Here is a 14053-nt window from a genome sequence, read left to right as displayed (position 1 = left end):
AGTTCAGGGCCACCTTGAACTACAAAGCAAGACCCTGTCTCAAAAAATCAAAACAAACAAACAATAAAAAACCCTTTGTATCCTGGATAACTTGGATTTTAACTATACCTTCATTAGAATCAGAAATGTCTGGGGTTAGATCTTCAGAAAAATCTTAGTTATTTTTCCATAGCTGTCAAGAAATCCTGAGATAATAAATTTTAAAGAGAAAAGGTTATTCTGACTCAGAGTTTTGAAGGTTCCAGTTCATGACCTGATAGTTTCATGTGGGGAGGCAGCACACCATGGTCCAAGCACATGATAGAACAAGATTCCCTCATCTCATGCATGGCCAGGAAGCAGAGAGGAATAGAAGGGATGGGGTCCCAAGGTTTCCTTCAGGGACATGCCCTCAGTAACTAAAGGACCTCCCACTGTGTCCCCCTACTCACAGGGTCCTCTGTGCCAACCAGGGGACCAGTTCTTTACTGCATAGGTCTTTGGGAGACATTCAGGATCCAAACTGTAAAAACCTTCATGTAGAAAAGCATTCAGAGCTGGGCATGGTGGTGCACACCTGTATCTATTTTATAAATGAGAAAACAGACTCATTTTTGGAGGGTGAATAAATTCAGTCAGGTTTTCACATCAAGTCATTTCTGGGAATATATTTAGAATTCAAAAGTGCTTTTGATTCCTTCTAATTCTTTTGCTGTTGTACTGCAATGTTAGCTAAAATGCAAATTGATTTTTGATTACAGAGTATGAAACTTTGGGCATCTTGAAGTCCCAACTGCTCACCTTTTGGTTTTCAAAAGAGAGTGGAGGAAAATGTCGGTTGTCTGAATACCCTGCCTTTATGTACCTTTACAGTTAAAGGAATCCAAGCGGGCCGTGAATAGCCTTCGAGACTTTGTGGATGATGATGATGATGATGATGAACTGGAGCGAGTCAGCTGGAGTGGAGAACCTGTGGGAAGTAAGTAGAAAAGTCCCTATGAGGGGGCTGAAATTCAAGGTTCTTGTCCCTAATGAAGGCTCTCCTTGTCTCTTCAATGCCAGTCAGTAAAGGGTAGGAGGTTAGACTATTACCAGATGAGCATACATGTGGAAGTTTAACCCTAGGAGAAGATTCTTAGAAAAATACAACAGTAATTCCTATCTGGCTATCTGTCTGTTGTCCTAGAGCTAATAATTGGCTGGCTATTTAAGACTCATTGGGGTGCTTTTTAAAATTACAGATTCCTAGGTTTTACCCTAGAGAATGATTCAGTATGTCTTTGGAGGAGTTATTTTGTTGTTGGGAATTGAACTTAGTGCCTTGCATATGCTAAGCTTGTGCTCTACAGTTGAGGGGTAATAAAGACATAAAGACATAAGTTTTAATAAGTACTGGGTATGATTTTAATAGGTAGTCATATTTGGAACTGTTGGCTTTTTTTTTTTTGACACAGGGTTTCATTATTCTGGCTGGCCTTGAATTCACTATGTAGCCCAAGCTGGCCTCAAATTAGAAGTGATCCTCCTGCCTCAGTATCCTGAGTGCTGGGATTACAGGCATGTGCCACCATACCCACCTTGGAACTGTTGGTTTAAATACCCTTAATGGTCGGCGGAACTAACTTCCTTAGCCGCCATGCTTTACTTCTTGGCTGTTATCTAGTGCCATTTAACACATTTGCAGAGTCCATCTGATTTTTAAGAAACACACACACACACACACATTTTTTTTGGTACTGGGGTTCAAACTCAGGACCTTGAACTTGTAAAGCAGGCGACAGAACCACTGGGCTAAATCCCTGGGCCAAGAAATACTTTTAATTAAAAAAACTTTTAAAAAATATAACATGCTGTAACATGATTTAAAAATCAGAAAGGTATTAATGTATACCTTTGAAAAAGGTATTAACGTATTCCATTGAAGTTTCCCTTTTACACTGATGAATCTTCTCTGTTCTCAGTCCCTGCCTCCCCCAAAAAATCACTATTGCTTGTTGATTTTATAACTGTATAGATTTTTTTTTGTCTTTCGAAATGCTTATAGGAATATTTATTTTTACATCTCTGTTTCTCTGAGCAGATGCATACTTTATACCTTGTTCTTTTCATGTGACAACATAGTTTGGAGGTGTTTCCATATTAATATCATTCTCCTTTAACTAATTACATAGTATTACATTGTATGGATTACTATACTTTATTAAATATCCCACTATTGGTGAATTTGCGACTTCCAGCCTTTTTATATCAGTAATGTCGTCAATGATTTTATATAATGACCATATCTGTATACATGAAAGGTCAGTTCTTACAGTGGAATTACTGGCATAGGGTATTTGCATTAATATTGGATAAATACTGCCAAATTGCCCACCATTGAAGTTGTACGAATTTGTACTCCCATCAGTAGTGTTTGTTTTCCTACAGCCTTTCCATTGTAGGATGCTATCAAGGTTTTGGGTCCTTGCCCTGTTACAGAGGACCAATGACATCCCACTGTATTTTCTTTTCTCTTTTTTTTTAGCGCTCAAGATCAAATTCAGGGCCTAGGACATGTTAGGCAAATGTTTTATCACTGAGCTATATGCCCCACTCATTGTACTTCTAGTTTGTAATACTGTTGTTAAGAATGAAGTATAGCACTTTTACATACATACGTGTGTATATATATGTATATATATATATATATATATATACATATATATACACACGTATGTATGTAAAAGTGCTATACTTCATTCTTAACAACAGTATTACAAACTAGAAGTACAATGAGTGGGGCATATAGCTCAGTGATAAAACATTTGCCTAACATGTCCTAGGCCCTGAATTTGATCTTGAGCGCTAAAAAAAAAGAGAAAAGAAAATACAGTGGGATGTCATTGGTCCTCTGTAACAGGGCAAGGACCCAAAACCTTGATAGCATCCTACAATGGAAAGGCTGTAGGAAAACAAACACTACTGATGGGAGTACAAATTCGTACAACTTCAATGGTGGGCAATTTGGCAGTATTTATCCAATATTAATGCAAATACCCTATGCCAGTAATTTTTTTTTTCCCGGTACCGGGGATTGAACTCGGGTCCTTGTGCTTGCAAGGCAGGCCACTGAACTGCTGAGCTAAATTCCCGGCAGCATTTTTTCATATATTAAAAAACCTTTTGAATTTTCTTTTCTGTGATCCATTTATTCATATCCTTTGCCTCTTTTTCTGTTGATTACTGTTTTTGTTTTGATTTGTTGGTTTTTATTGTGCTGGGTATAAGAATTGGGGCCTCACATCTGCTACACAAGCACTGTCCCACATAGGGCTACCAAAGTCTACATTCTCAGCCTCTCCCCCGTTTTTGGTACTGGGGATCGAACACCAGTCCTTGTGCTTTTGAGGCAGGTTGTAGAACCACTGAGCTACGTCCCCGGCCCTCTCAGCCCTTTTAAAATTTAGTTTAGGGCCAAGGATATAGCTTAGTGGCACTGCTCCTGCCTAGTAAGCATAAGGTCCTGAGTTCCATCCATAACTTTAGCTTGAGTTAGAGTCTCACCAAGTTACCTAGACTGGCCTCAAACTTTTGATCCTCTTGCCTTAGCCTCCTGAGTAGCTAGGATTACAGGCATGAGACACCATGCCCAGCTGATTAGTTTATTTGAGTCTCTCTTCCGTCGGCCCAACCTGGCCAAGGGACCAGGATCTCTGATGAAAGCCTTGAGAGTTTCTCAGATGTTGGATGTAAGGATTTATTTGGGTAAGACTTACTGATTTAGTTCTTACTATCTTGTAGGTATCTCATGGTCCATCAAAGAGACTGCTGGTCACAGTGGGTCAACCCATGAAGGACGCGAACAGCTAAAGGGCCGAAATAGTTTCTCCTATGCCCAGCTACCCAAACCTACATCTGCCTACTCCCTGAGCAGCTTCTTTAGAGGTAGAAAATGATGATTAAAGGAATAGAAAAGTCTTTTTCTTTTTTCAGAAAAATTCTCAGGCTATATTTATCATTTACTCTAGGAAAAAAAGATTATTGAAGGATAGTAAGTTGTCATTATAGCTGATGGCTGAGTTGTAGGAGTTGGAGAAATAAGAGAAATTTACAAGCATTGGAGTGGATTTGTAGACCATGATTGGCATTAACCCAATGACAGAGACTGAAGAAATTTGCCTAGTTCAAAAATTCTTCCTTGCCCCATTCAGGGCTGTGCACTGCAGTTGGGAATGTAAAATGTTATGGTCAGTATGAAAGATAGTATGGTAATTCCTCAAAAAAGAATTTAACATAAAATTACAATGTGATTTAGCAGTTTCTAAGTAGTACTAAGAAGAATTAAAGGCAAGGGCTTGAGCAGATATTTGTAAACTGTCAATTACAGCAGCATTATTCACAATAGCCAAAAGATGGAAACAGCCCATATGTTCATTAAGAAGTGCAGAACTGATCTGCAATCTATATGTACAGTAGACTATTGCTTGGGAACCTGAGGCAGAAGAAACCAAGTTTGAGACCAGCCTGGACAACTTAGTGACACTCTTCTCAAAAAGCTGGAGATTTAGCTCAGTGGTTCTGCCGCCTGCCTTGCAAGGGTAAGGACCGGAGTTCGATCCCCAGTACCAATCAATCAATCAATCAATCAATAAATAAATAATAAATACACATACATACATACATACATACATACATACATACATACATACATACATAAATACATAAGTAAGTAAGTAAGTAAGTAAGTAAGGCTGGTCATATAGTTCAATGGTACCACACCTCTTGGTTCAATTGTTAATAGTGCCAAAAAAAAAAGAAGGGAAAATTAAGGGCCATGGATTTAGCTCAGTGGTACCATACCTGCCTTGCAAGTGCAAGTTTCAAGTCTGTTTCTGATGGTAAGCATTAGGCTTTTTCTCTTAATTGCTGAGGGAAATGTTGCTGTTCTGGGGTACAGTCTGGGGAATTTAATAGTACCTTAGATTTCTGAAGTCAAACAAAACCTTTTCTAAGCCTTAAACTCGTTCCTGTATTGCATAATAAGAGTCTGTATATACTGTATCCTTAACCAAGTCTGGACAACTCTGACTTGAGCTCTGTTAACCTCTTCTTTCTGTGTTCTTTACTCTTAGGTAGAACTAGACCTGGAAGTTTCCAGTCTCTTTCTGATGGTAAGCATTAGGCTTTTTCCCTTAATTGCTGAGGGAGATGTTGCTGATCTTGGATACAGTCAGGGGGATGAGGATAGGTAGTAATTAAAATAGATGAACTTTATCTGAATCTACCATCATTAACAGAGAAATGTTCTGATGTTAAGGAGGTAAACATCAGACAATCAGACTTCTGTGGATGCCATTTTAGGGAAGAACTGAGATGTATTTTTGGCCATAAGATATCTTGGGAGGATAGAAGTCTCAAAATGTGTGAGGAGGAGGCAGTAGAAGAAATAAATGATGTGAAACAGGGCTCATGGGGCTTTTCTGAAGGAGCTGTCTGTTCTTTTTCAGCTCTGTCAGACACACCTGCCAAAAGCTATGCTCCAGAGCTGGGGAGGCCCAAGGGGGAGTATAGAGTAAGTTGTATCTTAATATTTGCATGCTGCTATACAATATAAGACACTTCGGCAATGTTTGGCTTCATTTCACAACTCTTTGAACAGATACTATAGTCATTTTGTCATGTAATGACATGGACACACATTCTGCAAAAATGTAATGTTAGGCAGTTTCATCACATGTGAACGTCATTGACTGTACTTACCCAAATCCAAATGATACAGCTTACTATACACCCGTGCTATATGGTATAGCCTATTGCTGTAAACCTGTATGTACTAAATACTACAGACAGTTGTAACAGGATAGTACTTTTATATGTAAACATATCTAAACAGAGAAAAGGTACAGCAAAAATATGAGGCAATAGGAATTTTTCAGCTCCATTATAATCCACATACTGGTGTATGTGTGGTCCATCATCCACCAAAATGTCATCATGCAGCACATGACTATAAGACATTCCTCTTTTAATGACTCATCTGTTTATTGACTGTTTGGACACAACCAAGGCACACTGTTTGGACTTACCACCTGCCAGATGGACTTACAACCTGCATTCAGACTTAAAAGCTGTAACATGAGTAGCAGTGAAGCTTTATGGTGACTTCTTCTACAGTACAATACTGTAATTTTTTGATGGTGCTGTATAGTACAGTACTATAATTTTATGTTCTCATATATTATAGTACTCCGTAAAAGATTTATGCAAATAAAAGCAAGGTAATCAAGTTGGAGGTTTTTTTTTTTTTTTTAACAGTCCTTTGTTCTGGATATTGTAATGTACATACTATATACAATTCCCCATTTAGTGACTAATTCATTTAACAACTCAACTCAGTTGTTAAGTGAGGGATGTCTGTATTGTAAATGTGCACCTCCCCCAAATGCACAATGGCACTAGTGATTGAATCCTGGGCCTCACTCATGCTAGACAACATGCATTTTATTTTTAATTTATTTTGAGAAATGGCCTCACTAAGTTGCCTAGGCTGGGCTGGAACTTGTGATCCTCCTTTGCTTTAGCCTCCTGAGTAGCAAACATATCAGACATGTGAAACTTTACTTGGCTTAATGCCCTTTTGTAGATAAGAAAACTGGGTTTCTCAGTATCAGTGCTTACTGGAGGTCTCACAGCCAGGAAAGTATGGTACATGAACTAAAAAAAGTCTATATTTTCTGACTCAGTCTTAGCATATTTTTCTTACCCATTATCCTACCTTTTGAAAGCTGTACTTTGAATCCCAGTGATCCTCAAAGCAGTCTGGATGCTTGGGTGAAATTCAGTGACTTTTACAATATTGAGATGCTTGGTAGAATGAATATTCTTATGAAACAGAGAAAAGCAAATACATACATAGAGAAGAAACCATATTTTAAGATCAAACAAGGAATGTCTCAGATGTTACTCTCTGTCCTTCTCTTGGCCAAGGGTATTTATTATTAATCATTAGGATCTCAAAATGTGACTAATTGCATCTAGGGGTTGAAATTCTGAACCAGTAGATATAAGATTATTGGTTTAGTCAGTTGGGTCACCCTCTTTGATCTAACTCTTCCTGCTAGTATTCCCTCCTTAAGAAACTCAAAACAAGACTATCTCAGTTCATTTTTCTCATCAGTTACCTCGACAGAATATTTCTCCCTTAGGGACTAAGACTGAGTTTGAAGCGATCTCATCCCTTAACTTTCTGAGATTTATGTGTTGCTAATATTCCAGGATTACAGCAATGACTGGAGCCTCAGTGATACAGTACGACGCCTTCGAAAGGGCAAGGTAAGGCCACTGGATAGAGAATTCTTGTGGGATTCATTGGTAAGCTGCATCACTGATTGCCACAATGAGAATTTCTTGACCTGTGTTTCTAGTTCCAATTTGCTAAATTAAAACTACTAAATGAAATAGCTTTTCAGGAAGAAAATAAATCCACTAAGATTGAAAGTTATCTGTAAAATTTTTTATTTTCCAGATTTTAAGTGTTGTTTATTAAAAGTGAGAGTTTAAATTTAGGTCTTTTATCCATTGTGAGTTAATTTTTTGTATATATTGTGAGATAAGGTTGAGGTTCATTTTTTTTTCATATAGATCCCAGTATTTTTCCAGCACTGTTTGTAGATAGAACTATCCTTTCCTTATTGAATTATTATTATTTTGGTATTGCGTATCCAGCTTGGGTCCTTGCTTGCAAGGCAGGTGGTGGCACCAATGAGCTAAATCCCCGGCCCCCTTATTGAGTTATTGTGGTACCTTTCTTGCAAATCAATCAATCAGATATATGTTAGTTTCTTTCTGGGCTTTTTATTCTAGTTCATTGATTTGTTTATCCGTATGCCAGTGCCACTTGATTACTGTAGCTTTATAGTATGTGTTGAAGTCAGATAACTTCTTTTGAAACTTTCAGCTTTTAATTTTGTTCTTCACTTGCCAAATTGTTTTGGCTATTCTAGAACCTTTATGTTTTCATACAGATTGAAGTATCAGTTTAACACTGTCTATTAAAGAGCTGCTGAGACTTTGATTTTTTTTTTTTTAACAGTGCTGGGGATTGAACCCAGGGCCTGCACACACTAGGCAGGCCCTCTACCACTGAACTACATCCCAGCTCTGGAATTTTATTAAATCTGTAAATTAATTTTGGGAGAATTAACATCATAAATAGTTGATCAAAACAGATCATAGACCTAAATATAAGTAAGTGCTAAATATATAAAACTTCTAAAAGAAAATATAAATGAAATGTTGTGATTTTGGGTTAGGTAAAAATTTATTCCTTAGGACACAAAAAGCATTAATGATAAAAGAAAAAAGTATGGGGATGGGGATTTAGCTCAGTGGCACCAGGCCTGCCTCGAAAGTGCAAGGACCTGAGTTTGATCTTTGGTACCAAAAATAAAAAATATGGTGAAATGTACTTCATCAAAATTAAAAACTTTGTTTTTTGAAAGCATTGTTAAAAATATGAAAAATGTTACCACTGCTGGGAGAAAACATTTGTAAAATTCATATATTATAGAGGAAATTTACCCAGAATATAGTTTTTTAAAAATCTTGTAGTGATAAGATAGACAATCCAATAAAAAATTGGCACACGATTTGACCAGATACTTTAACAAAAGACCTACAAATGGTCAGTAGCACTTGAAAATATGATCAACATTATAAGTAGCTTAAAAAAATGAAATTTAAACCATGAGATATTAGTAAACTGTCACTAGAATGGCTAAATTGAAAAAGATTTGTCAGACAAAGTGTTGGGAAGATGTAGAGGAGCTAGACTCTCATACACAGCTGACGGGAATATATACATAAAATTACTTTGGAGAACACAGTAGTCTGTTGTTTTCTTATAAAGTGAAATATACACTAAATTTATATATAACCTCACAGTTTCACTTCTAGACATTTAGAGTCCAATATGTTAAAAACATATGGCCATATGAAGACAGATGTTCATAGTAGCTTTTTTTTCACAAAGGCTTCCAATGGAAACCATTTACACGTCCATCAGCAGGTAAATGGATAAAGAAACCAATATATCCATATAATGGAAAATAGCTTGGCAATAAATAGGAATAAATTATAAATACCAAAGCACACAGTTTCACTTCAGATTCAAAGAAGCCAGTTATAGAAGAGTACATATTATATTATTTTGTTTTTATGAAAGTCTAGGAAAGGCAAAAATGGTAACAAAAAACAGATGAGCAGTTGCTAGAGGTGTAGGAATGGAAAGAGGTTGTTAATGTCAAAGTGGACAAAGGACCTCTTGGGGATTATGAAAATGTTCTGTATCTTTGTTGTGATAATGGTTACATTGGATATTTAGACTTTTCAAACTATACAGCTAAACAGGACAGACTTAAGTAAATTACATCTTATTTTTAGGTTTGGTTTTTTTTTTTTTTTTTTTTTTGGTACTGGTAATAGAACTTGGGTCCTTGTGCTTGCAAGGCAGGCAGCCGAGCCACTGAGCTAAATCACCAGCCCTACATCTTATTTTTAAAACTGAGAGGCCCCTGTTGACTTTTTGAAGACTTTTGGACCTTAGAACCTTGTAGGGTAGTGGTGGCGAACCTATGGCTTGTGTACTGCAGCTGGCTATTTGTTACCATTGAAAGCTCTAAAAGATTCGCTGTCATTGTTACAGTGCATCTGCTGAACCAGGGAGTGTGTGGTGGGAACCTACTGTCTCAGAATACTGGGGAACATAGTACAAATATAAAGAGGCTGTCTTGGGGGACATTTCCTTTCATTGTTGACCATCCCTCACTGTTTGGTGACATAGGAATATAGGAAACTGTCTTCTGTCTTCTTCCTTTTGCACTGATTATGTTCATACTTTTCCAGGTCTGCTCACTGGAAAGATTCCGCTCCTTACAGGACAAGTTACAACTCCTAGAAGAGGCAGTAAGCATGCATGACGGAAATGTCATTACTGCAGTGAGTTGTGGGGTTTTATTGTTCTTATCATTGTTTTGTTATTAGTACTTTTCTTATTGTTGTTATTTTTGAGACAGGCTCCCACTATGTAGCCCAAGTTGGTCTTCAACTTGTAATCCTTCTGCCTCAGTTTCCCAAGGTCTAAGATATCAGCCCCTCACTGTTGTCATTTCTTTAATTTTTGTTGAAACAACAATTAGTTGTTGAAACATTAGTTTCTGAAAGTTTAAGGAAATAGACTTTTCCATCTGGGGTTAAATATTAATAAGGACCCTGGATTCTCCTGTGAGTTGTAGGATTCTCCAGCAGTCCCTGCTCTAATACTAAGCTGGTGGGATATACAATGTGGGTGGAAGTCTTGATAGTAACCAGAGTAAACATAGTAAACTAGTCTGTGTTATATAAAGTAATCTGTGGGAGGAGAAATGACAGTAGTCTCCCAGGGGATAGTATATCTCAACCTGTATGGCAAGGGTATTTTTTTTAAATTGAATTTATTGGTACATTTTAGGTATACGGTACAGTTACATTGGCAAGGGTATTTTTATGGACATCCCCTTTCCTCCCATCCCATAAAGAGATTTGTTGTCTATACCTGAAAAGGTTCTTAACGAGTTGTTGCCTCATTACTAGACATTTGCTGGTCAGGGCAGAGCCTTGTGTTTGAAAGGTTGTACATTCTGTGCTGCATGTTCTTTGTTCTCTTTTCCTCTAGGTTCTGATCTTCCTGAAGAGGACATTGAGCAAAGGTGAGGAGGGTTTGAAGGAAATCTTCACTCAGCAAGATATGTGCCACATTTGAGGGGAGAATGGCATGTGGCTTTCATTTCAGAATTCACCAATGTCAATCTGTTTCAGAGAGAGCTGAGGTAGCCTGGGACTTGCGAGCACACATCATATGTCTGAGGGGATCTTTAGGGTGATGGCTACATTAGACAAAAAGCTGTCTCTATTTATTAGAGAGATGGCTGGTTTGCTTGAGGAAGTAAGAATCCTTGCTAAACATCTATTTTTGGGTTGATAAGACCTGCAAAGCTGAATCAGTGGCTATGATTTGCCCTGGACCATAAAGGCTGTTGATGGTGAGTTAAAACATAGGAGTAAGCCGGGCGTGGTCGTGCACGCCTGTAATCCCGCCACTCAGGAGGCTGAGGCAGGAGGATCACTGTGAGTTTGAGACCAGCCTGGGCTACATAGTGAGTTCCAGGCCAGTCTCAACTACATAGTGAGATCCTGTCTTAAAAAAACAAAAAAACAAAACAAAAAAAAACGCATAGGAGTAAACCATTCTTAGCTTTTGCGAGGCTTTGAGGAAGATGATATTTAGAACATGTGAATAGGGAGGCCAATTTCATACTTGAGTAACACTGGACTCTTTTCTCCACCTCACACTTTCTTCCTGTGTGCCAGAGATCCTTTTCCGAGAGCTGGAGGTGCGACAGGTTGCCCTCAGACATCTCATTCACTTCCTTAAGGACATAGGGGATCAGAAGCTCCTTATAGACCTCTTCAGGTAAGAATTGATCTTCTTTGTCTATCAAGTTTAAGTACTTTTTCAAAGCATTCTGGGAGCTACAAAGAAATAGAAGACATTGTCCTTTTTTTTTAAGAAATATTTAGAAGGCAGGATACTGAAACGTGAGGGGTCAGCTAACAGTGCACTACAGTCTGTGATAAGGTGACAGTATATATAGCAGGATGGTTAAGAGTCAGGCTCTAGAGTCAGACACACTTGAGTTTAACGCTGGCTCTACCACTAGTGCTTACAATGACCTTGAGCAAGTCAGCAAACTTCTCCAAGCATTTTTCACCTCTGTAAATGGAGACCTACCACGCAGGGTTATTAGGAAGATTGAAAGTGTTCATGTGTGAGTAGTACTTCACAAAAGGCTGTGTCTGCAGTATTAATTAATATTTATTAAGTATTTTTTAAAATAAAAGACCTAGATTAAAGGTGTTTTTTATTGCTTGGTCTCAAGTAATGCCAGTGAGAAGTACATTAGAAGACAGGAAAAAAATATAACTTTCAGCCAGGATACCTAAAGAAAGTCTCATGGAAGTGATTAGGATTTGAATTAGAGCTATTAGGCTTATTAGGATTCTGCTGTCGGAAAGATAGGCTGTTATCTGCTAGAGGTTAAGGACAGTGAGGGATGGTCTTCTATCATGTTTTCCTTCCCTATGTCATTCCAGTCAGTTGGAACTATCTCTTGCCTTTGGGTTAAAATGTATATATGTTTTATCCTTGCTTTGGTGTCAGTGAAGGAATTGAAACTTCTCTTTCAGTTCTGTGGCTCAAAGTAACTCTAGTTACCTAATGATTCCTGAACAGTGATGAGCTGCCCTAAAGGCTGAGAGAAAGCAAATTACTTGATTAGGATTGAGAATATAGATGAGTATCCAGGAATTTGCAAAAGGAGACCTGTTCATGGTTATAGGCTATTCCCTCTCTGAACTCTCCCTTTTTCCTTATCAAATCAGTAAGAACTTATGAAGTATCATCTCTGTGCCAGATCAGTGATGTTAATTTTGGTTAATTCAGCATCAGGAGGAATCAAAAATAAAAGTTCTTGAGTTTTAAGGTCTTACCAAATATATTGTACTCTGTGCAAAAGTATAAAGAATAATATAGAATATCTTTTGGGGATTATTTTGACAGAGAAGAGTGCTTTACTCTTACCAGAAAAGCAACAAAATACTCCAAGGTTACTGTGGACTAGAGTTGGTTTTGTGTAAGCTCTCAGTGCCCTGCAATGCCTTCTTGTGCTTTTTCTTCAGCTGGAAAGAACGGAGGAACATTGATATGTGAACAACAAGGTATTTTGAAAAAAATTACTTATGGTAGAAAGCTTAAGAGAAAGGCTTATCTCATGTACTGAGGGAAACAAGTTTGAATTGTGTTTTTTCTAGACAGTCATCATCTTTGAGAGGTTATGTGCTACACATCAGTAGATAAAAATGCCCTGCTCTCTTCTGCTTCTTCCCAGGTTCCTAGATAGAACAGAAGAGCTTGCGGTAAGTGCAGCCTTTATTTCTATTGGGAACCTGTTATCAGACATTAAGCCAAAACCCAGCCTCCAAGATACTAGACTGACTGAACTATTTCCTTTGGTATTATATCCGGGAGAGAGGCGTCTGGGAAGCCTGAAAACTAATCCAAATGGTATATTGTTTCTTTTAACATGCTTGGGCTTATGAATAAAATTTTTTTTTTTTTTTTTTTTTTTGAGACAAGGTCTCACTATGTAGTTGAGACTGACCTGAAACTCACTATGTAGCCCAGGCTGGTCTCAAACTCACAGCGATTCTCCTGCCTCAGCCTTCCGAGTGCTGGGATTACAGGCGGGCGCCACCACACCTGGCTATGAATAAATTTTAATGAAAAAAATTTTAATGAATAAAAACTGGCCTGATCAATTTGTAATTTCTTTTTTTAGTTGTTTTCAAGTCCTGGTTTGTTAGGAGTTCTTGGGTTTTGGCTTCTAACACTGAAGAAAATGTTAACAGCTGAGAGGATAAGAAACCATGTAGGTCACGAGTGAAGGTAGGTCAGGCTAGTGATACATCCAGTATACACTTTTTTTGTTTTGGTTTTTCAAGACAGGGTCTCCCTTTGTGGTTCAGGCTGGCCCTGAACTCACTGTGTAGCCCAGGCTGGCCTCGAACTCACAATGATCTTCCTGTCTAGGCCTCCCGAGTGCTGGGATTGCAGGCATGTGCCACCACACCCAGACTAGTACAAGTTCTGACTGAGAGCTCAGTGGCCAAGTGTGAAAATTAATTTTTGGCAGATTTTCACAATCAGAATGAATTGGAATGAGTCTGAAATTTCACCAACTTAATTGTATTATTAAAAATTTAGTGAACCATTTTTTAAAGTATGACATAATATAGAAATAAGAATTTCTCAGCATTGTTAAAGAAGGATTTTTCCTTTATTACCGTATCACATATTTGTGATGATACCAATGCATACATACATTCATCTGGCCTGTTTAATAATATTAACTTTTTTGCACAGCAAGATATAATTAAGGAAAATTTTTTTCAGTAACATTTTAAAAAAGGAATTGTACTTACTTAAGTCTTGAGAAAGTTT

The 14053-nt window shown here is 37.8% G+C and overlaps 1 protein-coding gene across 3 annotated transcripts in view; it reads left to right on the top strand.

Moving 5' to 3' along the window:
* Vipas39 (VPS33B interacting protein, apical-basolateral polarity regulator, spe-39 homolog) overlaps window positions 1-14053 on the top strand; it is a 30592-nt gene that overhangs the window by 3506 nt on the left and 13033 nt on the right. For 2 of the 3 annotated variants that reach the window (XM_010645574.3, XM_010645575.3), the window contains 9 exons: window positions 853-958; window positions 3760-3903; window positions 5091-5129; window positions 5466-5530; window positions 7234-7290; window positions 9862-9954; window positions 10670-10703; window positions 11365-11467; window positions 12942-12969. In XM_010645574.3, the coding sequence (XP_010643876.1) occupies window positions 853-958; window positions 3760-3903; window positions 5091-5129; window positions 5466-5530; window positions 7234-7290; window positions 9862-9954; window positions 10670-10703; window positions 11365-11467; window positions 12942-12969 (669 nt within the window). The remainder of the gene's footprint in view (window positions 1-852; window positions 959-3759; window positions 3904-5090; window positions 5130-5465; window positions 5531-7233; window positions 7291-9861; window positions 9955-10669; window positions 10704-11364; window positions 11468-12941; window positions 12970-14053) is intronic. The other variant, XM_010645576.3, reaches the window with a different exon arrangement.

Source organism: Fukomys damarensis, unplaced genomic scaffold, assembly GCF_012274545.1.
Source record: "Fukomys damarensis isolate Sample0158 unplaced genomic scaffold, DMR_v1.0_HiC HiC_scaffold_21, whole genome shotgun sequence".
In the NCBI taxonomy this organism is placed as follows: domain Eukaryota; kingdom Metazoa; phylum Chordata; class Mammalia; order Rodentia; family Bathyergidae; genus Fukomys; species Fukomys damarensis.
Note: the sequence above shows the minus strand (reverse complement) of the source record. Positions and strands in the feature narration are given on the sequence as shown.